The sequence below is a fragment of the Somniosus microcephalus genome, chromosome 33, assembly GCF_052327205.1.
Source record: "Somniosus microcephalus isolate GS21.2 chromosome 33, FLI_Smic_1.0, whole genome shotgun sequence".
Lineage (NCBI taxonomy): Eukaryota > Metazoa > Chordata > Chondrichthyes > Squaliformes > Somniosidae > Somniosus > Somniosus microcephalus.
The window spans coordinates 34,798,109-34,819,649 of NC_141019.1; the positions used below are offsets into that span (position 1 = coordinate 34,798,109).

The following is a 21,541-nucleotide window of genomic DNA, read 5'->3' on the forward strand; positions in this document are numbered from 1 at the left end:
ACAGAGTCACTGTTTATTCAGGGTAAGGGTCACTCACTGTAACTGTACAGAGTCACTGTTTATTCAGGGTAAGGGTCACTCACTGTGTAACTGTACAGAGTCACTGTTTATTCAGGGTAAGGGTCACTCACTGTAACTGTACAGAGTCACTGTTTATTCAGGGTAAGGGTCACTCACGAACTGTACAGAGTCACTGTTTATTCAGGGTAAGGGTCACTCACTGTGTAACTGTACAGAGTCACTGTTTATTCAGGGTAAGGGTCACTCACTGTGTAACTGTACAGAGTCACTGTTTATTCAGGGTAAGGGTCACTCACTGTGTAACTGTACAGAGTCACTGTTTATTCAGGGTAAGGCTCACTCACTGTGTAACTGTACAGAGTCACTGTTTATTCAGGGTAAGGGTCACTCACTGTGTAACTGTACAGAGTCACTGTTTATTCAGGGTAAGGGTCACTCACTGTAACTGTACAGAGTCACTGTTTATTCAGGGTAAGGGTCACTCACTGTAACTGTACAGAGTCACTGTTTATTCAGGGTAAGGGTCACTCACTGTGTAACTGTACAGAGTCACTGTTTATTCAGGGTAAGGGTCACTCACTGTGTAACTGTACAGAGTCACTGTTTCACTCACTGTAGAACTGGTACAGTAGTCACTGTTTATTCAGGGTAATGGGTCACTCACTGTGTTAACTGTACAGAGTCACTGTTTATTCAGGGTAAGGGTCACTCACTGTGTAACTGTACAGAGTCACTGTTTATTCAGGGTAAGGGTCACTCACTGTGTAACTGTACAGAGTCACTGTTTATTCAGGGTAAGGGTCACTCACTGTGTAACTGTACAGAGTCACTGTTTATTCAGGGTAAGGGTCACTCACTGTAACTGTACAGAGTCACTGTTTATTCAGGGTAAGGGTCACTCACTGTGTAACTGTACAGAGTCACTGTTTATTCAGGGTAAGGGTCACTCACTGTGTAACTGTACAGAGTCACTGTTTATTCAGGGTAAGGGTCACTCACTGTGTAACTGTACAGAGTCACTGTTTATTCAGGGTAAGGGTCACTCACTGTGTAACTGTACAGAGTCACTGTTTATTCAGGGTAAGGGTCACTCACTGTGTAACTGTACAGAGTCACTGTTTATTCAGGGTAAGGGTCACTCACTGTGTAACTGTACAGAGTCACTGTTTATTCAGGGTAAGGGTCACTCACTGTGAACTGTACAGAGTCACTGTTTATTCAGGGTAAGGGTCACTCACTGTGTAACTGTACAGAGTCACTGTTTATTCAGGGTAAGGGTCACTCACTGTGTAACTGTACAGAGTCACTGTTTATTCAGGGTAAGGGTCACTCACTGTGTAACTGTACAGAGTCACTGTTTATTCAGGGTAAGGGTCACTCACTGTGTAACTGTACAGAGTCACTGTTTATTCAGGGTAAGGGTCACTCACTGTAACTGTACAGAGTCACTGTTTATTCAGGGTAAGGGTCACTCACTGTGTAACTGTACAGAGTCACTGTTTATTCAGGGTAAGGGTCACTCACTGTGTAACTGTACAGAGTCACTGTTTATTCAGGGTAAGGGTCACTCACTGTGTAACTGTACAGAGTCACTGTTTATTCAGGGTAAGGGTCACTCACTGTGTAACTGTACAGAGTCACTGTTTATTCAGGGTAAGGGTCACTCACTGTGTAACTGTACAGAGTCACTGTTTATTCAGGGTAAGGGTCACTCACTGTAACTGTACAGAGTCACTGTTTATTCAGGGTAAGGGTCACTCACTGTGTAACTGTACAGAGTCACTGTTTATTCAGGGTAAGGGTCACTCACTGTGTAACTGTACAGAGTCACTGTTTATTCAGGGTAAGGGTCACTCACTGTGTAACTGTACAGAGTCACTGTTTATTCAGGGTAAGGGTCATTCACTGTGTAACTGTACAGCGTCACTGTTTATTCAGGGTAAGGGTCACTCACTGTGTAACTGTACAGTCACTGTTTATTCAGGGTAAGGGTCACTCACTGTGTAACTGTACAGAGTCACTGTTTATTCAGGGTAAGGGTCGCTCACTGTAACTGTACAGAGTCACTGTTTATTCAGGGTAAGGATCGCTCACTGTGTAACTGTACAGAGTCACTGTTTATTCAGGGTAAGGGTCACTCACTGTGTAACTGCACAGAGTCACTGTTTATTCAGGGTAAGGGTCACTCACTGTGTAACTGTACAGAGTCACTGTTTATTCAGCAGGGTAAGGGTCACTCACTGTGTAACTGTACAGAGTCACTGTTTATTCAGCAGGGTAAGGATCGCTCACTGTGTAACTGTACAGAGTCACTGTTTATTCAGCAGGGTAAGGGTCACTCACTGTGTAACTGTACAGAGTCACTGTTTATTCAGGGTAAGGGTCACTCACTGTGTAACTGTACAGAGTCACTGTTTATTCAGCAGGGTAACGGTCACTCACTGTGTAACTGTACAGAGTCACTGTTTATTCAGGGTAAGGGTCACTCACTGTGTAACTGTACAGAGTCACTGTTTATTCAGGGTAAGGGTCACTCACTGTGTAACTGTACAGAGTCACTGTTTATTCAGGGTAAGGGTCACTCACTCACTAACTGTACAGAGTCACTGTTTATTCAAGGTAAGGGTCACTCACTGTGTAACTGTACAGAGTCACTGTTTATTCAAGGTAAGGGTCACTCACTGTAACTGTACAGAGTCACTTTATTCAGGGTAAGGGTCACTCACTAACTGTACAGAGTCACTGTTTATTCACGGTAAGGGTCACTCACTGTAACTGTACAGAGTCACTGTTTATTCAGGGTAAGGATCACTTGCTGTGTAACTGTACAGAGTCAGTGTTTATTCAGGGTAAGGGTCACTCACTGTGTAACTGTACAGAGTCACTGTTTATTCAGGGTAAGGGTCACTCACTGTGTAACTGTACAGAGTCACTGTTTATTCAGGGTAAGGCTCACTCACTGTAACTGTACGGAGTCAGTGTTTATTCAGGGTAAGGATCACTCACTGTGTAACTGTACAGAGTCACTGTTTATTCAGCAGGGTAAGGATCACTCACTGTGTAACTGTACAGAGTCACTGTTTATTCAGCAGGGTAAGGATCACTCACTGTGTAACTGTACAGAGCCACTGTTTATTCAGCAGGGTAAGGATCACTCACTGTGTAACTGTACAGAGTCACTGTTTATTCAGCAGGGTAAGGATCACTCACTGTGTAACTGTACAGAGTCACTGTTTATTCAGCAGGGTAAGGGTCACTCACTGTGTAACTGTACAGAGTCACTTTATTCAGGGTAAGGGTCACTCACTGTAACTGTACAGAGTCACTGTTTATTCAGGGTAAGGGTCGCTCACTGTGTAACTGTACAGAGTCACTGTTTATTCAGGGTAAGGGTCACTCACTGTGTAACTGTACAGAGTCACTGTTTATTCAGGGTAAGGGTCACTCACTGTGTAACTGTACAGAGTCACTGTTTATTCAGGGTAAGGATCACTCACTGTAACTGTACAGAGTCACTGTTTATTCAGGGTAAGGGTCACTCACTGTGTAACTGTACAGAGTCACTGTTTATTCAGGGTAAGGGTCACTCACTGTGTAACTGTACAGTCACTGTTTATTCAGGGTAAGGATCACTCACTGTAACTGTATAGAGTCACTGTTTATTCAGCAGGGTAAGGATCGCTCACTGTGTAACTGTACAGAGTCACTGTTTATTCAGGGTAAGGGTCACTCACTGTGTAACTGTACAGAGTCACTGTTTATTCAGCAGGGTAAGGGTCACTCACTGTGTAACTGTACAGAGTCACTGTTTATTCAGGGTAAGGGTCACTCACTGTGTAACTGTACAGAGTCACTGTTTATTCAAGGTGTGGGTCACTCACTGTAACTGTACAGAGTCACTTTATTCAGGGTAAGGGTCACTCACTAACTGTACAGAGTCACTGTTTATTCACGGTAAGGGTCACTCACTGTAACTGTACAGAGTCACTGTTTATTCAGGGTAAGGATCACTTGCTGTGTAACTGTACAGAGTCAGTGTTTATTCAGGGTAAGGATCACTCACTGTGTAACTGTACAGAGTCACTGTTTATTCAGCAGGGTAAGGATCACTCACTGTGTAACTGTACAGAGTCACTGTTTATTCAGCAGGGTAAGGATCACTCACTGTGTAACTGTACAGAGCCACTGTTTATTCAGCAGGGTAAGGATCACTCACTGTGTAACTGTACAGAGTCACTGTTTATTCAGCAGGGTAAGGATCACTCACTGTGTAACTGTACAGAGTCACTGTTTATTCAGCAGCGTAAGGGTCACTCACTGTGTAACTGTACAGAGTCACTTTATTCAGGGTAAGGGTCACTCACTGTAACTGTACAGAGTCACTGTTTATTCAGGGTAAGGGTCACTCACTGTAACTGTACAGAGTCACTGTTTATTCACGGTAAGGATCACTCACTAACTGTACAGAGTCACTGTTTATTCAGGGTAAGGGTCACTCACTGTGTAACTGTACAGTGTCACTGTTTATTCAGGGTAAGGGTCACTCACTGTGTAACTGTACAGAGTCACTGTTTATTCACGGTAAGGGTCACTCACTGTAACTGTACAGATTCACTGTTTATTCAGGGTAAGGGTCACTCACTGTGTAACTGTACAGAGTCACTGTTTATTCAGGGTAAGGATCACTCACTGTGTAACTGTACAGAGTCACTGTTTATTCAGGGTAAGGGTCACTCACTGTGTAACTGTACAGAGTCACGGTTTATTCAGGGTAAGGGTCATTCACTGTGTAACTGTACAGAGTCACTGTTTATTCAGGGTAAGGGTCACTCACTGTGTAACTGTACAGAGTCACGGTTTATTCAGGGTAAGGGTCATTCACTGTGTAACTGTACAGAGTCACTGTTTATTCAGGGTAAGGGTCACTCACTGTGTAACTGTACAGAGTCACGGTTTATTCAGGGTAAGGGTCATTCACTGTGTAACTGTACAGAGTCACTGTTTATTCAGGGTAAGGGTCACTCACTGTGTAACTGTACAGAGTCACTGTTTATTCAGGGTAAGGGTCACTCACTGTGTAACTGTACAGAGTCACGGTTTATTCAGGGTAAGGGTCATTCACTGTGTAACTGTACAGAGTCACTGTTTATTCAGGGTAAGGGTCACTCACTAACTGTACAGAGTCACTGTTTATTCAGGGTAAGGGTCACTCACTGTGTAACTGTACAGAGTCACTGTTTATTCAGGGTAAGGGTCACTCACTGTGTAACTGTACAGAGTCACTGTTTATTCAGGGTAAGGGTCACTCACTGTAACTGTACAGAGTCACTGTTTATTCAGCAGGGTAAGGATCACTCACTGTGTAACTGTACAGAGTCACTGTTTATTCAGGGTAAGGGTCACTCACTGTGTAACTGTACAGAGTCACTGTTTATTCAGGGTAAGGGTCACTCACTGTGTAACTGTACAGAGTCACTGTTTATTCAGGGTAAGGGTCACTCACTGTAACTGTACAGAGTCACTGTTTATTCAGGGTAAGGGTCACTCACTGTGTAACTGTACAGAGTCACTGTTTATTCAGGGTAAGGGTCACTCACTGTGTAACTGTACAGAGTCACTGTTTATTCAGGGTAAGGATCACTCACTGTAACTGTACAGAGTCACTGTTTATTCAGGGTAAGGGTCACTCACTGTAACTGTACAGAGTCACTGTTTATTCAGGGTAAGGGTCACTCACTGTAACTGTACAGAGTCACTGTTTATTCAGGGTAAGGGTCACTCACTGTAACTGTACAGAGTCACTGTTTATTCAGGGTAAGGGTCACTCACTGTGTAACTGTACAGAGTCACTGTTTATTCAGGGTGAGGGTCACTCACTGTGTAACTGTACAGAGTCACTGTTTATTCAGGGTAAGGGTCACTCACTGTGTAACTGTACAGAGTCACTGTTTATTCAGGGTAAGGGTCACTCACTAACTGTACAGAGTCACTGTTTATTCAGGGTAAGGGTCACTCACTGTGTAACTGTACAGAGTCACTGTTTATTCAGGGTAAGGGTCACTCACTGTGTAACTGTACAGAGTCACTGTTTATTCAGGGTAAGGGTCACTCGCTGTAACTGTACAGAGTCACTGTTTATTCAGGGTAAGGGTCACTCACTGTGTAACTGTACAGAGTCACTTTTTATTCAGGGTAAGGGTCACTCACTGTGTAACTGTACAGAGTCACTGTTTATTCAGGGTAAGGGTCATTCACTGTAACTGTACAGAGTCACTGTTTATTCAGGGTAAGGGTCACTCACTGTGTAACTGTACAGAGTCACTGTTTATTCAGGGTAAGGGTCACTCACTGTAACTGTACAGAGTCACTGTTTATTCAGCAGGGTAAGGATCACTCACTGTGTAACTGTACAGAGTCACTGTTTATTCAGGGTAAGGGTCACTCACTGTGTAACTGTACAGAGTCACTGTTTATTCAGGGTAAGGGTCACTCACTGTAACTGTACAGAGTCACTGTTTATTCAGGGTAAGGGTCACTCACTGTGTAACTGTACAGAGTCACTGTTTATTCAGGGTAAGGGTCACTCACTGTGTAACTGTACAGAGTCACTGTTTATTCAGGGTAAGGATCACTCACTGTAACTGTACAGAGTCACTGTTTATTCAGGGTGAGGGTCACTCACTGTGTAACTGTACAGAGTCACTGTTTATTCAGGGTAAGGGTCACTCACTGTGTAACTGTACAGAGTCACTGTTTATTCAGGGTAAGGGTCACTCACTGTAACTGTACAGAGTCACTGTTTATTCAGGGTAAGGGTCACTCACTGTGTAACTGTACAGAGTCACTGTTTATTCAGGGTAAGTGTCACTCACTGTAACTGTACAGAGTCACTGTTTATTCAGGGTAAGGGTCACTCACTAACTGTACAGAGTCACTGTTTATTCAGGGTAAGGGTCACTCACTGTGTAACTGTACAGAGTCACTGTTTATTCAGGGTAAGGGTCACTCACTAACTGTACAGAGTCACTGTTTATTCAGGGTAAGGGTCACTCACTGTGTAACTGTACAGAGTCACTGTTTATTCAGGGTAAGGGTAACTCACTGTGTAACTGTACAGAGTCACTGTTTATTCAGGGTAAGGGTCTCTCACTGTGTAACTGTACAGAGTCACTGTTTATTCAGGGTAAGGGTCGCTCACTGTGTAACTGTACAGAGTCACTGTTTATTCAGGGTAAGGGTCACTCACTGTGTAACTGTACAGAGTCACTGTTTATTCAGGGTAAGGGTCACTCACTGTAACTGTACAGAGTCACTGTTTATTCAGGGTAAGGGTCACTCACTGTAACTGTACAGAGTCACTGTTTATTCAGGGTAAGGGTCACTCACTGTGTAACTGTACAGTCACTGTTTATTCAGCAGGGTAAGGATCACTCACTGTGTAACTGTAGAAAGATAGTGTTTATTCAGGGTAAGGGTCACTCACTGTGTAACTGTACAGAGTCACTGTTTATTCAGGGTAAGGGTCACTCACTGTGTAACTGTACAGAATCACTGTTTATTCAGGGTAAGGGTCACTCACTGTGTAACTGTACAGAGTCACTGTTTATTCAGGGTAAGGGTCACTCACTGTGTAACTGTACAGAGTCACGGTTTATTCAGGGTAAGGGTCACTCACTGTAACTGTACAGTGTCACTGTTTATTCAGGGTAAGGGTCACTCACTGTAACTGTACAGAGTCACTGTTTATTCAGGGTAAGGGTCACTCACTGTAACTGTACAGAGTCACTGTTTATTCAGGGTAAGGGTCACTCACTGTAACTGTACAGAGTCATTGTTTATTCAGGGTAAGGGTCACTCACTGTGTAACTGTACAGAGTCACTGTTTATTCAGGGTAAGGGTCACTCACTGTGTAACTGTACAGTCACTGTTTATTCAGGGTAAGGGTCACTCACTGTGTAACTGTACAGAGTCACTGTTTATTCAGGGTAAGGGTCACTCACTGTAACTGTACAGAGTCACTGTTTAATCAGGGTAAGGGTAACTCACTGTGTAACTGTACAGAGTCACTGTTTATTCAGGTTAAGGATCACTCACTGTGTAACTGTACAGAGTCAGTGTTTATTCAGGGTAAGGGTCACTCACTGTAACTGTACAGAGTCACTTTTTATTCAGGGTAAGGGTCACTCACTGTAACTGTACAGAGTCAGTGTTTATTCAGGGTAAGGGTCACTCTCTGTAACTGTACAGAGTCACGGTTTATTCAGGGTAAGGGTCACTCACTGTAACTGTACAGAGTCACTGTTTATTCAGGGTAAGGGTCACTCGCTGTAACTGTACAGAGTCACTGTTTATTCAGGGTAAGGGTCACTCACTGTGTAACTGTACAGAGTCACTGTTTATTCAGGGTAAGGGTCATTCACTGTGTAACTGTACAGAGTCACTGTTTATTCAGGGTAAGGGTCACTCACTGTGTAACTGTACAGAGTCACTGTTTATTCAGGGTAAGGGTCACTCACTGTGTAACTGTACAGAGTCACTGTTTATTCAGGGTAAGGGTCACTCACTGTGTAACTGTACAGAGTCACTGTTTATTCAGGGTAAGGGTCACTCACTGTGTAACTGTACAGAGTCACGGTTTATTCAGGGTAAGGGTCACTCACTGTAACTGTACAGAGTCACTGTTTATTCAGGGTAAGGGTCATTCACTGTGTAACTGTACAGAGTCACTGTTTACTCAGGGTAAGGGTCACTCACTGTGTAACTGTACAGAGTCACTGTTTATTCAGGGTAAGGGTCACTCACTGTGTAACTGTACAGAGTCACGGTTTATTCAGGGTAAGGGTCACTCACTGTAACTGTACAGAGTCACTGTTTATTCAGGGTAAGGGTCATTCACTGTGTAACTGTACAGAGTCACTGTTTACTCAGGGTAAGGGTCACTCACTGTAACTGTACAGAGTCACTGTTTATTCAGGGTAAGGGTCACTCACTGTGTAACTGTACAGAGTCACTGTTTATTCAGGGTAAGGGTCACTCACTGTGTAACTGTACAGTCACTGTTTATTCAGGGTAAGGGTCACTCACTGTAACTGTACAGAGTCACTGTTTATTCAGGGTAAGGGTCACTCACTGTGTAACTGTACAGAGTCACGGTTTATTCAGGGTAAGGGTCACTCACTGTGTAACTGTACAGAGTCACGGTTTATTCAGGGTAAGGGTCACTCACTGTGTAACTGTACAGAGTCACTGTTTATTCAGGGTAAGGGTCACTCACTGTGTAACTGTACAGAGTCACTGTTTATTCAGGGTAAGGGTCACTCACTGTGTAACTGTACAGAGTCACTGTTTATTCACGGTAAGGGTCACTCACTGTGTAACTGCACAGAGTCACTGTTTATTCAGGGTAAGGGTCACTCACTGTAACTGTACAGAGTCACTGTTTATTCAGGGTAAGGGTCACTCACTGTGTAACTGTACAGAGTCACTGTTTATTCACGGTAAGGGTCACTCACTGTGTAACTGTACAGAGTCACTGTTTATTCAGGGTAAGGGTCACTCACTGTAACTGTACAGAGTCACTGTTTATTCAGGGTAAGGATCACTCACTGTGTAACTGTACAGAGTCACTGTTTATTCAGGGTAAGGATCACTCTCTGTAACTGTACAGGGTCACGGTTTATTCAGGGTAAGGATCACTCACTGTGTAACTGTACAGGGTCACTGTTTATTCAGCAAGGTAAGGATCACTCACTGTGTAACTGTACAAAGATAGTGTTTATTCAGGGTAAGGGTTACTCACTGTGTCAGTGTGAAGATTTGGACTAAATATTTATACAAACCAGCTGGATTATTGCCTCGGTGTCTCGTCACCTCCGAGATTCATTGAAGTCTGGGGTGGGGGTGGGAGAGACATCTGCTTGACTTGACTCTTAAGCTCTCGTTTGACTAACTGTGATACTCACCTCCCCCCTCTTTCTCTCCCCGCCCCCACCCCCCCCACCACCTGTGTTTTGATTCACAGCTGAGCTCCAATGTACTCATCCTCCTGTGTACGAACATTGTCGGAGTGTGTACACACTACCCAGCCGAGGTGTCACAGAGACAGGCCTTCCGAGAGACTCGTGCTTGCATCCAGGCTCGTCTACACTCCCAGAGGGAGAACCAGCAGCAGGTAGGCTCGCAGTTCATTGACCTCCCGTTGCTTTACTCTCCACTTTGCCTGGATGACGAGTGCAGCCCCGACAACATTCGAGAAGCTCGACACCATCCAGGACAAAGCAGCCCCGCTTGATCGGCACCCCATCCACCACCTTAAACATTCACTCCCTCCACCGCCGGCGCACCGTGGCTGCAGTGTGTACCATCTACAAGATGCACTGCAGCAACTCGCCAAGGCTTCTTCGGCAGCACCTCCCAAACCCGGGACCTGTTCCACCTAGAAGGACAAGGGCAGCAGGCACACGGGAACGCCACCACCTCCAAGTTCCCCTCCAAGTCACACACCATCCTGACTGACTTGAATCAGTCATTCATGTGGCAATGACTTATGGAATGATACTGGGCGACCTTCTGGTGGCGCTGTCCAGGGAGAGTATAAATACTCTGGCACGGGCCCAGCTTGCGCAGGACATTCTTAACAGGAACTAGTGAAGGACACAACTAGACCTCCATGTTGTAAAACAGTTGATTAAAGCTTTGTTTAATGCTTAGACCAAGTGCCTAGTAGTTTTCTTACATCACTGACTTGGAAATATATCGGCCGTTCCTTCAGCGTCGCTGGGTCAAAATCCTGGAACTCCCTCCCTAACAGCACTGTGGGGGCACCTTCACCACACGGACTGCAGCGGTTCAAGAAGGCGGCTCACCACCACCTTCTCAAGGGGCCAAGCTAGGGGATGGGCAATAAATGCCGGCCTTGCCAGAGACGCCCACATGCCGTGAATGAATAATACAAACAAGCGGTTTCTCGCTGTTCACCCAGGTTCCCTGCACCCGCATACAATTCAGCAATTCAGGATCCTCATCCCTCCTCTCAGCCTGCCCCCCACCCCCCCCACACACAGCGCAGGAAAGGCCCAGGCTCCATCCCCGGCCTGTGCTGAGGAGGCTGGGGATAGACACGGTAAGAGGTTACGCACGGGAGCTCTATGTTCTAACGGGGGCCCCTTTCCTCTCCTCAAGGAGCGTCTCCTCCTCTCAGTCCTTCCGCGCCACGTTGCCATGGAGATGAAGGCGGACATTAACGCCAAGAAAGAGGACATGATGTTCCACAAGATCTACATCCAGAAACACGACAACGTGAGGTGAGCACCTCTCTGTCTCCGGTCTGTATCTGTCTCGCTCCGTCTCTCTCTCTGTCTCTCTCTCTCTCTCTCTCTCTCTCTGTCTCTCTCTCACTCTCTCTCTCTCTCTCTGTCTCTCTCTCTGTCTCTCTCACTCTCTGTCTCTCTCTGTCTCTCTCTCTCTCCCTCCATGTCTCTCTCTCTGTCTCCGGTCTGTGTCTCTCTCACTCTCTCTCTCTGTCTGTCTCTCTCTCTCTGTCTCTCTCTCTCTGTCTCTCTCTCTCACTCTCTCTCTCTCTCTCTGTCTCTCTCTCTGTCTCTCTCACTCTCTCTCTCTCTCTGTCTCTCTCTCTCTGTCTCTCTCTCTCTGTCTCTCTCTCTGTCTCTCTCTCTCTCTCTCCCTCCATGTCTCTCTCTCTGTCTCCGGTCTGTCTCTGTCTCTCTCACTCTCTCTCTCTGTCTCTCTCTCTCTCTCTGTCTCTCTCTCTCTTTGTCTTGCTCTCTCTCTCTCTGTCTCTCTCTCTCTCTCTCTTTCTCTGTCTCTCTCACTCTCTCTGTCTCTCTCACTCTCTCTGTCTCTCTCACTCTCTCTGTCTCTCTGTCTCTGTCTCTCTGTCTCTGTCTCTGTCTCTCTCTCTCTGTCTGTCTCTCTGTCTCTCTCTCTCTGTCTCTCTCTCTGTCTCCGGTCTGTCTCCGGTCTGTCTCTGTCTCTCTCACGCTCTCTGTCTCTCTCACTCTCACTCTCTCTGTCTCTGTCTCGCTCTCTCTCTGTCTCTCTCTCTCTCTCTGTCTCTCTCTCTCTGTCTCGCTCTCTCTCTCTCTCTCTCTGTCTCTCTCTCTCTCTCTGTCTCTCTCACCCTCTCTCTGTCTCCCTCTCTCTCTGTCTCTCTCTCTCTCTCTGTCTCTCTCACCCTCTCCCTGTCTCCTCGCTCTGTGTCTCCTCTCTCTCTGTCTCCTCTCTCTCTGTCTCTCTCTCTCTGTCTCCCTCTCTCTGTCTCTCTCTCTCTGTCTCTCTCTCTCTGTCTCTCTCTCTCTGTCTCCCTCTCTCTCTCACTGTCTCCTCTACCCTCCAACACTCATCATATCCTCACCCCTCACTCCCTCCCCTCTAACGTGTGTTGAGTGCAGCGTGCTCGGGAGGAACAGGTGACTTTGGACCTCTGGTTCCTAAAGCTCTCCACCACTGGGGGTTTCCTCACCTTATGTCTGGGTCTGTTGTAGACTCATTGATCGAGATTGATCGCTGTGAATGGTCAACAACTCCAGTATTGTTGTGACGTGTGACTCCCAGGATGGTAGAAGGCAAACTAGAGGGTCCGTGATCTTCTAGCCTCCAGAAATTCCCATCTTCCGATGTAATGCCGACCGGAATCTGGACTTCATTTGGTTTCACAGTAAGGCAGAATCCCAGAAAGCTGGGATAGTTAGTGTACCCGTCAAGAAACGGGAAAGAACGCTCACCGGGACACCAGATACGATGTCTGGAGGATATCCCTGCTCACCGGGACACCAGATACGATGTCTGTACGATATCCCTGCTCACCGGGACACCAGATACGGTGACTGTACGATATCCCTGCTCACCGGGACACCAGATACGGTGACTGTACGATATCCCTGCTCACCGGGACACCAGATACGGTGACTGTACGATATTCCTGCTCACCGGGACACCAGATACGATGTCTGTACGATATCCCTGCTCACCGGGACACCAGATACGGTGACTGTACGATATCCCTGCTCACCGGGACACCAGATACGATGACTGTACGATATCCCTGCTCACTGGGACACCAGATACGGTGACTGTACGATATCCCTGCTCACTGGGACACCAGATACGGTGACTGTACGATATCCCTGCTCACCGGGACACCAGATACGATGTCTGTACGATATCCCTGCTCACCGGGACACCAGATACGGTGACTGTACGATATCCCTGCTCACCGGGACACCAGATACGGTGACTGTACGATATCCCTGCTCACCGGGACACCAGATACGATGTCTGTACGATATCCCTGCTCACCGGGACACCAGATACGGTGACTGTACGATATCCCTGCTCACCGGGACACCAGATACGGTGACTGTACGATATCCCTGCTCACCGGGACACCAGATACGGTGACTGTACGATATCATTAACTTCACATTGGACAAATCCACATGTTCACAACAGAGTGACAGAGATAGGGAGGGTTGTAGGGGCTGGAGGAGGTTACAGAGATTGGGAGGGTTGTAGGGGGTTGGAGGAGGTTACAGAGATAGGGAGGGTTGTAGGGGCTGGAGGAGGTTCAGAGATAGGGAAGGTTGTAGGGGGCTGGAGGAGGTTACAGAGATAGGGAGGGTTGTAGGGGGCTGCAGGAGGTTAGAGAGATAGGGAGGGTTGTAGGGGGCTGGAGGAGGTTACAGAGGTAGGGAGGGTTGTAGGGGCTGGAGGAGGTTACAGAGATAGGGAGGGGTGTAGAGGCTGGAGGAGGTTACAGAGATAGGCTGGGGTGTAGGGGCTGGAGGAGGTTACAGAGATAGGCTGGGTTGTAGGGGGCTGGAGGAGGTTACAGAGATAGGGAGGGTTTTAGGGGGCTGGAGGAGGTTACAGAGATAGGGAGGGGTGTAGGGGCTGGAGGAGGTTACAGAGATAGGCTGGGTTGTAGGGGGCTGGAGGAGGTTACAGAGATAGGGAGGATTGTAGGGGGCTGGAGGAGGTTACAGAGATAGGGAGGGTTGTAGGGGCTGGAGGAGGTTACAGAGATAGGGAGGGTTGTAGGGGCTGGAGGAGGTTACAGAGATAGGAAAGGTTGTAGGGTGTTGGAGGAGGTTACAGAGATAGGGAGGGTTGTAGGGGCTGGAGGAGGTTACAGAGATACGGAGGGGTGTAGGGGCTGGAGGAGGTTACAGAGATAGGGAGGGTTGTAGGGGCTGGAGGAGGTTACAGAGATAGGGAGGGTTGTAGGGGGCTGGAGGAGGTTACAGAGATAGGGAGGGTTGTACGGGCTGGAGGAAGTTACTGAGATAGGGAGGGTTGTAGGGGCTGGAGGAGGTTACAGAGATAGGGAGTGTTGTAGGGGCTGGAGGAGGTTACAGAGATAGGGAGGGTTGTAGGGGGCTAGAGGAGGTTACAGAGGTAGGGAGGGTTGTAGGGGGCTGGAGGAGGTTACAGAGAGAGGGAGGGTTGTAGGGGGCTGGAGGAGGTTACAGAGAGAGGGAGGGTTGTAGGGGCTGGAGGAGGTTACAGAGATAGGGAGGGTTGTAGGGGGCTGGAGGAGGTTACAGAGATAGGGAGGGTTGTAGGGGGTTGGAGGAGGTTACAGAGATAGGGAGGGCTGTGGGGGCTGGAGGAGGTTACAGAGATAGGGAGGGTTGTAGGGGGCTGGAGGAGGTTACAGAGATAGGGAGGGTTGTAGGGACAGGAGGAGGTTACAGAGATAGGGAGGGTTGTAGGGACAGGAGGAGGTTACAGAGATAGGGAGGGTTGTAGGGGGCTGGAGGAGGTTACAGAGATGGGGAGGGTTGTAGGGGGCTGGAGGAGGTTACAGAGATAGGTAGGGTTGTAGGGGGCTGGAGGAGGTTACAGAGATAGGGAGGGTTGTAGGGGGCTGGAGGTGGTTACAGAGATAGGGAGGGTTGTACGGGGCTGGAGGAGGTTACAGCGATAGGGAGGGTTGTAGGGGCTGGAGGAGGTTGCAGAGATAGGGAGGGTTGTAGGGGGCTGGAGGATGTTACAGAGATAGGGAGAGTTGTAGGGGCTGGAGGAGGTTACAGAGATAGGGAGGGTTGTCAGGGCTGGAGGAGGTTACAGGGATAGGGAGGGTTGTAGGGGCTGGAGGAGGTTACAGAGATAGGGAGGGTTGTAGGGGCTGGAGGAGGTTACAGAGATATGGTGGGTTGTAGGGGGCTGGAGGAGGTTACAGAGATAGGGAGGGGTGTAGGGGCTGGAGGAGGTTACAGAGATAGGGAGAGTTGTAGGGGCTGGAGGAGGTTACAGAGATAGGGAGGGTTGTAGGGGCTGGAGGAGCTTACAGAGATAGAGAGGGTTGTATGGGCTGGAGGAGGTTACAGAGAGAGGGAGGGTTGTAGGGGGCTGGAGGAGGTTACAGAGATAGGGAGGGTTGTAGGGGGCTGGAGGAGGTTACAGAGATAGGGAGGGTTGTAGGGTGTGGAGGAGGTTACAGAGATAGGGAGGGTTGTAGGGGGCTGGAGTAGGTTACAGAGATTGGGAGGGTTGTAGGGGGCTGGAGGAGGTTACAGAGATAGGGAGGGTTGTAGGGGGCTGGAGTAGGTTACAGAGATAGGGAGGGTTGTAGGGGCTGGAGGAAGTTACAGAGATAGGGAGGGTTGTAGGAGCTGGAGGAGGTTACAGAGATACGGAGGGTTGTAGGGGGCTGGAGGAGGTTACAGAGCTAGGGAGGGTTGTAGGGGCTGGAGGAGGTTACAGAGATAGGGAGGGTTGTAGGGGGCTGGAGGAGGTTACAGAGAGAGGGAGGGTTGTAGGGGCTGGAGGAGGTTACAGAGATAGAGAGGGTTGTAGGGGCTGGAGGAGGTTACAGAGAGAGGGAGGGTTGTAGCGGCTGGAGGAGGTTACAGAGATAGGGAGGGTTGTAGGGGCTGGAGGAGGTTACAGAGATAGGGAGGGTTGTCGGGGCTGGAGTAGGTTACAGAGATTGGGAGGGTTGTAGGGGGCTGGAGGAGGTTACAGAGATAGGGAGGGTTGTAGGGGGCTGGAGTAGGTTACAGAGATAGGGAGGGTTGTAGGGGCTGGAGGAAGTTACAGAGATAGGGAGGGTTGTAGGGGGCTGGAGGAGGTTACAGAGATAGGGAGGGTTGTAGGGGCTGGAGGAGGTTACAGAGATAGGGAGGGTTGTAGGGGCTGGAGGAGGTTACAGAGATAGGGAGGGTTGTAGCGGCTGGAGGAGGTTCCAGAGAGAGGGAGGGTTGTAGGGGCTGGAGGAGGTTACAGAGATAGGGAGGGTTGTAGGGGCTGGAGGAGGTTACAGAGATAGGGAGGGTTGTAGGGGACTGGAGGAGGTTACAGAGATAGGGAGGGTTGTAGGGGGCTGGAGGAGGTTACAGAGATAGGGAGGGTTGTAGGGGCTGGAGGAGGTTACAGAGATAGGGAGGGTTGTAGGGGACTGGAGGAGGTTACAGAGATAGGGTGGGTTGTAGGGGGCTGGAGGAGGTTACAGAGATAGGGAGGGTTGTAGGGGCTGGAGGAGGTTACAGAGATAGGGAGGGTTGTAGGGGCTGGAGGAGGTTACAGAGATAGGGAGGGTTGTAGCGGCTGGAGGAGGTTCCAGAGAGAGGGAGGGTTGTAGGGGCTGGAGGAGGTTACAGAGATAGGGAGGGTTGTAGCGGCTGGAGGAGGTTACAGAGATAGAGAGGGGGTTTGAAATGTCGAGGCTCGCGGTGCAGCCTTGTGATCACTGGAGACTGGTCACAATCTGGGAAATGCGTGGGGCAAGCTCCCGCTCCCAAGACGCTGGCGGCGGACTGTCGAGAAAGAATAAAGCAGCTTTTATTTCGGAGGCTTTGAAGCCGGGCTTTATCGATCGCTCCGGATCAAAGGCGCAGTGTCTGAGCCTGGTTCCATGGAATGCTAATGACCAATTAATCACACAGTTCAGGCCTGGGAGCCCTGGCAAAGTGCAGCTAGTGCAAAAACTTTGATCCAATCATCCGTGCCAAAGTCGCAGACATCAGCTCATCTGTTCCTCCATTTTGACCCCTCATGCCACCATTTTGACCCCTCGTGCCTCCATTTTGACCCCTCGTGCCTCCATTTTGACCCCTCCTGCCTCCATTTTGACCGCTCCTGCCTCCATTTTGACCGCTCCTGCCTCCATTTTGACCCCTCGTGCCTCCATTTTGACCCCTCGTGCCTCCATTTTGACCCCTCCTGCCTCCATTTTGACCCCTCCTGCCTCCATTTTGACTCCCACGTGCCTCCATTTTGACCCTTCGTGCCTCCATTTTGACCCCTCGTGCCTCCATTTTGACCCCTCGTGCCTCCATTTTGACTCCACGTGCCTCCATTTTGACCCCTTCGTGCCTCCATTTTGACTCCACGTGCCTCCATTTTGACCCCTTCGTGCCTCCATTTTGACTCCACCTACCTCCATTTTGGTCTTCCCTGCCTCCATCTCTGGGAGTGTGTGTCTCGAAACCACAACCTACTGACTCAGAGGCCAGAGAGAGAGCAATACCCACCGAACAAGACCGACACTCACAGCTTCTCTAGTCTCTGCAGAATTGGCTTTTTTCAATATCACAAACCCCGCCGCCCATCAACGCCCCCCGAACCCCCGATCAGTCTCCCTCCGTCTTTGGCCTCCGCCACTTATCAACGCAGACTCCGGCAGGATTAGCCCCCTTTCCCCGTAGCCCATCTTGCTCCGTGACCCCCTCGTATGGAGCACAGTCTTGCGTGTCCCCATCTTCCATCTTTACCAGTTGTCATAGAAACATAGACGATAGGAGCAGGAGTAGGTCATTCGGCCCCTCGAGCCTGCTCCGCCATTTAATGAGATCATGGCTGATCATCCAAACTCAGTACCCTGTCCCTGCCTTCTCCCCATATCCCTTGATCCCTTTAGCCTTAAGAAATATATCTAACTCCTTCTTGAATATATTTAATGAACTGGCCTCCACCGCCCTCTGTGGCAGAGAATTCCACAGGTTCACCACTCTCTGGGTGAAGAAATTCCTCCTCATTTCTGTCCTAAATGGCTTACCCCTTATCCTTAGACTGTGACCCCTGGTTCTGGACTCCCCCGCCATCGGGAACATCCTTCCTGCATCTAGTCTGTCTAGTCCTGTTAGAATTTTATAAGTTTCAATGAGATCCCCTCTCATTCTTCTAAACTCCAGCGAGTATAAGCCCAATCGACCCAATCTCTCCTCGTACGTCATTCCTGCCATCCCAGGCATCAGTCTGGTGAATCTTTGCTGCACTCCCTCCATAGCAAGAACATCCTTCCTCAGATAAGGCGACCAAAACTGCACACAATACTCAAGGTGTGGTCTCACCAAGGCCCTGTACAACTGCAGCAAGACATCCTTCTCCTGTATTCGAAACCAATAGTTGCCTTTTTGTGTCACATTAAGCAATCGGAATGGCCAGTGGAATTACATAGAATTTACAGCACAGAAATAGGCCAAGCCGTCCGTGCTCCGCTCGAGCCTCCTCCCATCTTTCCTCATCTAACCCTATCAGCGTAACCCTCTATTCCCTTCTCCCTCATGTGTTTGTCCAGCCTCCCCTTAAATACATCGATACTATTCACCTCAACCACTCCCTGTGGTAGCGAGTTCCACATTCTCACCACTCTCTGGGTAAAGAAGTTTCTCCTGAATTTCCTATTGGATTTCTTGGTGACTATCTTATATTGATGACCTCTAGTTATGCTCCTCCCCACAAGTGGAAACATTCTCTCTGTATCCACTCTATCAAAACCTTTCATCATTTTAAAGACCTCTATTAGGTCACCCCCCCAGCCTTCTTTTTTCAAGCCTGTTCATCCTTTTCTGAGAGTTATAACCTCGCATTTCTGGTATCATCCTTGTCAATCTATTTTGCACCCACTCCAGTGCCTCGATATCCTGCGCAGCGATCTCGAAGGGTTCTCGGGGGCTGGAGGTGGTTACAGAGATAGGGAGGGTTGTAGGGGGCTGGAGGAGGTTACAGACATAGGGAGGGTTGTAGGGGGCTGGAGGAGGTTACAGAGATGGGGAGGGTTGTAGGGGCTGGAGGAGGTTACAGAGATAGGGAGGGTTGTAGGGGGCTGGAGGAGGTTATAGAGTTAGGGAGGGTTGTAGGGGCTGGAGGAGGTTACAGAGATAGGGAGGGTTGTAGGGGGCTGGAGGAGGTTATAGAGTTAGGGAGGGTTGTAGGGGGCTGGAGGAGGTTACAGAGATGGGGAGGGTTGTAGGGGCTGGAGGAGGTTACAGAGATAGGGAGGGTTGTAGGGGGCTGGAGGAGGTTACAGAGATGGGGAGGGTTGTAGGGGCCTGGAGGAGGTTACAGAGATGGGGAGGGTTGTAGGGGGCTGGTGGAGGTTACAGAGATAGGGAGGGTTGTAGGGGCTGGAGGAGGTTACAGAGATAGGGAGGGTTGTAGGGGCTGGAGGAGGTTACAGAGATAGGGAGGGTTGTAGGGGGCTGGAGGAGGTTACAGCGATAGGGAGGGTTGTAGGGACTGGAGGAGGTTACAGAGCTGGGAAGTTTGTAGGGGCTGGTGAGGTTACAGAGATAGGGAGGGTTGGGTTATTGATATTTTTGTCTGTGAAGGTTTCGGAGAGCGGGACGGTGGTGGCGGGGGTCGTGGGGAGGAGAAGGCTCGACGCCGCCAAGGCGGGGGTCACAGGTGGGTTATGACAACAGAGCAGCTCAACCCAGGCTTTCAGTCCTGGTAACTCTGTCCCAAACCACACCATAATGTTCCACCTCCTCCCCTACCCCTCCCCTCCCATTCCGTATACCCGGGAGTGAGTTACAGGCTGGAATCTAATCGAGGGGTTCAGGGGGGGTTTATATATAGAATAACAGGTACCCGGGAGTGAGTTACAGGCTGGAATCTAATCGAGGTGTTCGGGGGGGTTTATATATAGAATAACAGATACCCGGGAGTGAGTTACAGGCTGGAATCTAATTGAGGGGTTCGGGGGTTTATATATAGAATAACAGATACCCGGGAGTGAGTTACAGACTGGAATCTAATCGAGGGGTTGGGGGGGGTTATATATAGAATAACAGATACCCGGGAGTGAGTTACAGGCTGGAATCTAATCGAGGGGTTCGGGGGGTTTATATATAGAATAACAGATACCCGGGAGTGAGTTATAGGCTGGAATCTAATCGAGGGGTTCGGGGGGTTTATATATTGAATAACAGATACCCAGGAGTGAGTTACAGGCTGGAATCTAATCGATGGGTTCGGGGGGTTTATGTATAGAATAACAGATACCCGGGAGTGAATTACAGGCTGGAATCTAATCGAGGGGTTCGGGGGGTTCATATATAGAATAACAGATACCCGGGAGTGAATTACAGGCTGGAATCTAATCGAGGGGTTCGGGGGGTTTATATATAGAATAACAGATACCCGGGAGTTAGTTACAGGCTGGAATCTAATCGAGGGGTTCAGAGGTTTTAAATATAGAATAACAGATACCCAGGAGTGAGTTACAGGCTGGAATCTAATCGAGGGGTTCGGGGGTTTTATATTTAGAATAACAGATACCCGGGAGTGAGTTACAGGCTGGAATCTAATCGAGGGGTTCAGAGGTTTTAAAGATAGAATAATGGATACCCCGATGCGATTTTACAGTCACTTAGAACCAAAGAATCGTAGAACGATACAGCACAGAAGGCGGCCATTCGGGCCGTCGTGCCTGTGCCGGCTCTTTGAACGAGCTCTCCAATTAGTCCCACTCCCCCCCCCCCCCGCTCTTTCCCCCGTAGCCATGTGAATTTTTCCCCTTCAGGTATTTATCCAGTTCCCCTTTTGAAAGTTACTATTGAATCTGCTCCCACCGCCCTTTCAGGCAGCGCGTTCCAGATCACAACAACTCGCTGCGTTAAAAAACAAATTCTCCTCATCTCCCCCTCTGGTTCTTTTGCCGATTATCTTCAATCTGTGTCCTCTGGTTACCAACCCTCCTGCCGCTGGAAACAGTTTCTCCCTCTCTACTCGATCAAAACCCCTCGTAATTTTGAACACCTCTATTAAATCTCCCCCTTAACCTTCTCTGCTCTAAGGAGAACAACCCCAGCTTCTCCAACCTCTCCACGTCACTGAAGTCCCTCATCCCCTGGTACCATTCTGGTCAATCTCCCCCTTAACCTTCTCTGCTCTAAGGAGAACAATCCCAGCTTCTCCAGTCTCTCCACGTAACTGAAGTCCCTCATCCCCTGGTACCATTCTGGTCAATCTCCCCTTAACCTTCTCTGCTCTAAGGAGAACAGCCCCAGCTTCTCCAGTCTCTCCGTGTAACTGAAGTCCCTCATCCCCTGGTACCATTCTGGTCAATCTCACCCTTAACCTTCTCTGCTCTAAGGAGAACAATCCCAGCTTCTCCAGTCTCTCCACGTAACTGAAGTCCCTCATCCCCTGGTACCATTCTGGTCAATCTCCCCCTTAACCTTCTCTGCTCTAAGGAGAACAATCCCAGCTTCTCCAGTCTCTCCGCATAACTGAAGTCCCTCATCCCCTGGTACCATTCTGGTCAATCTC

General features: G+C 48.8%; 1 protein-coding gene across 1 annotated transcript in view; it reads left to right on the forward strand.

Moving 5' to 3' along the window:
- The window catches only part of LOC147097152 (adenylate cyclase type 6-like), a 135,925-nt gene that overhangs the window by 111,853 nt on the left and 2,531 nt on the right, over nt 1–21,541 (forward strand). The window contains exons 2-3 of the mRNA XM_085973027.1: nt 10,044–10,193; nt 11,204–11,325. Coding sequence (XP_085829153.1) covers nt 10,044–10,193; nt 11,204–11,325 — 272 coding nt within the window. The remainder of the gene's footprint in view (nt 1–10,043; nt 10,194–11,203; nt 11,326–21,541) is intronic.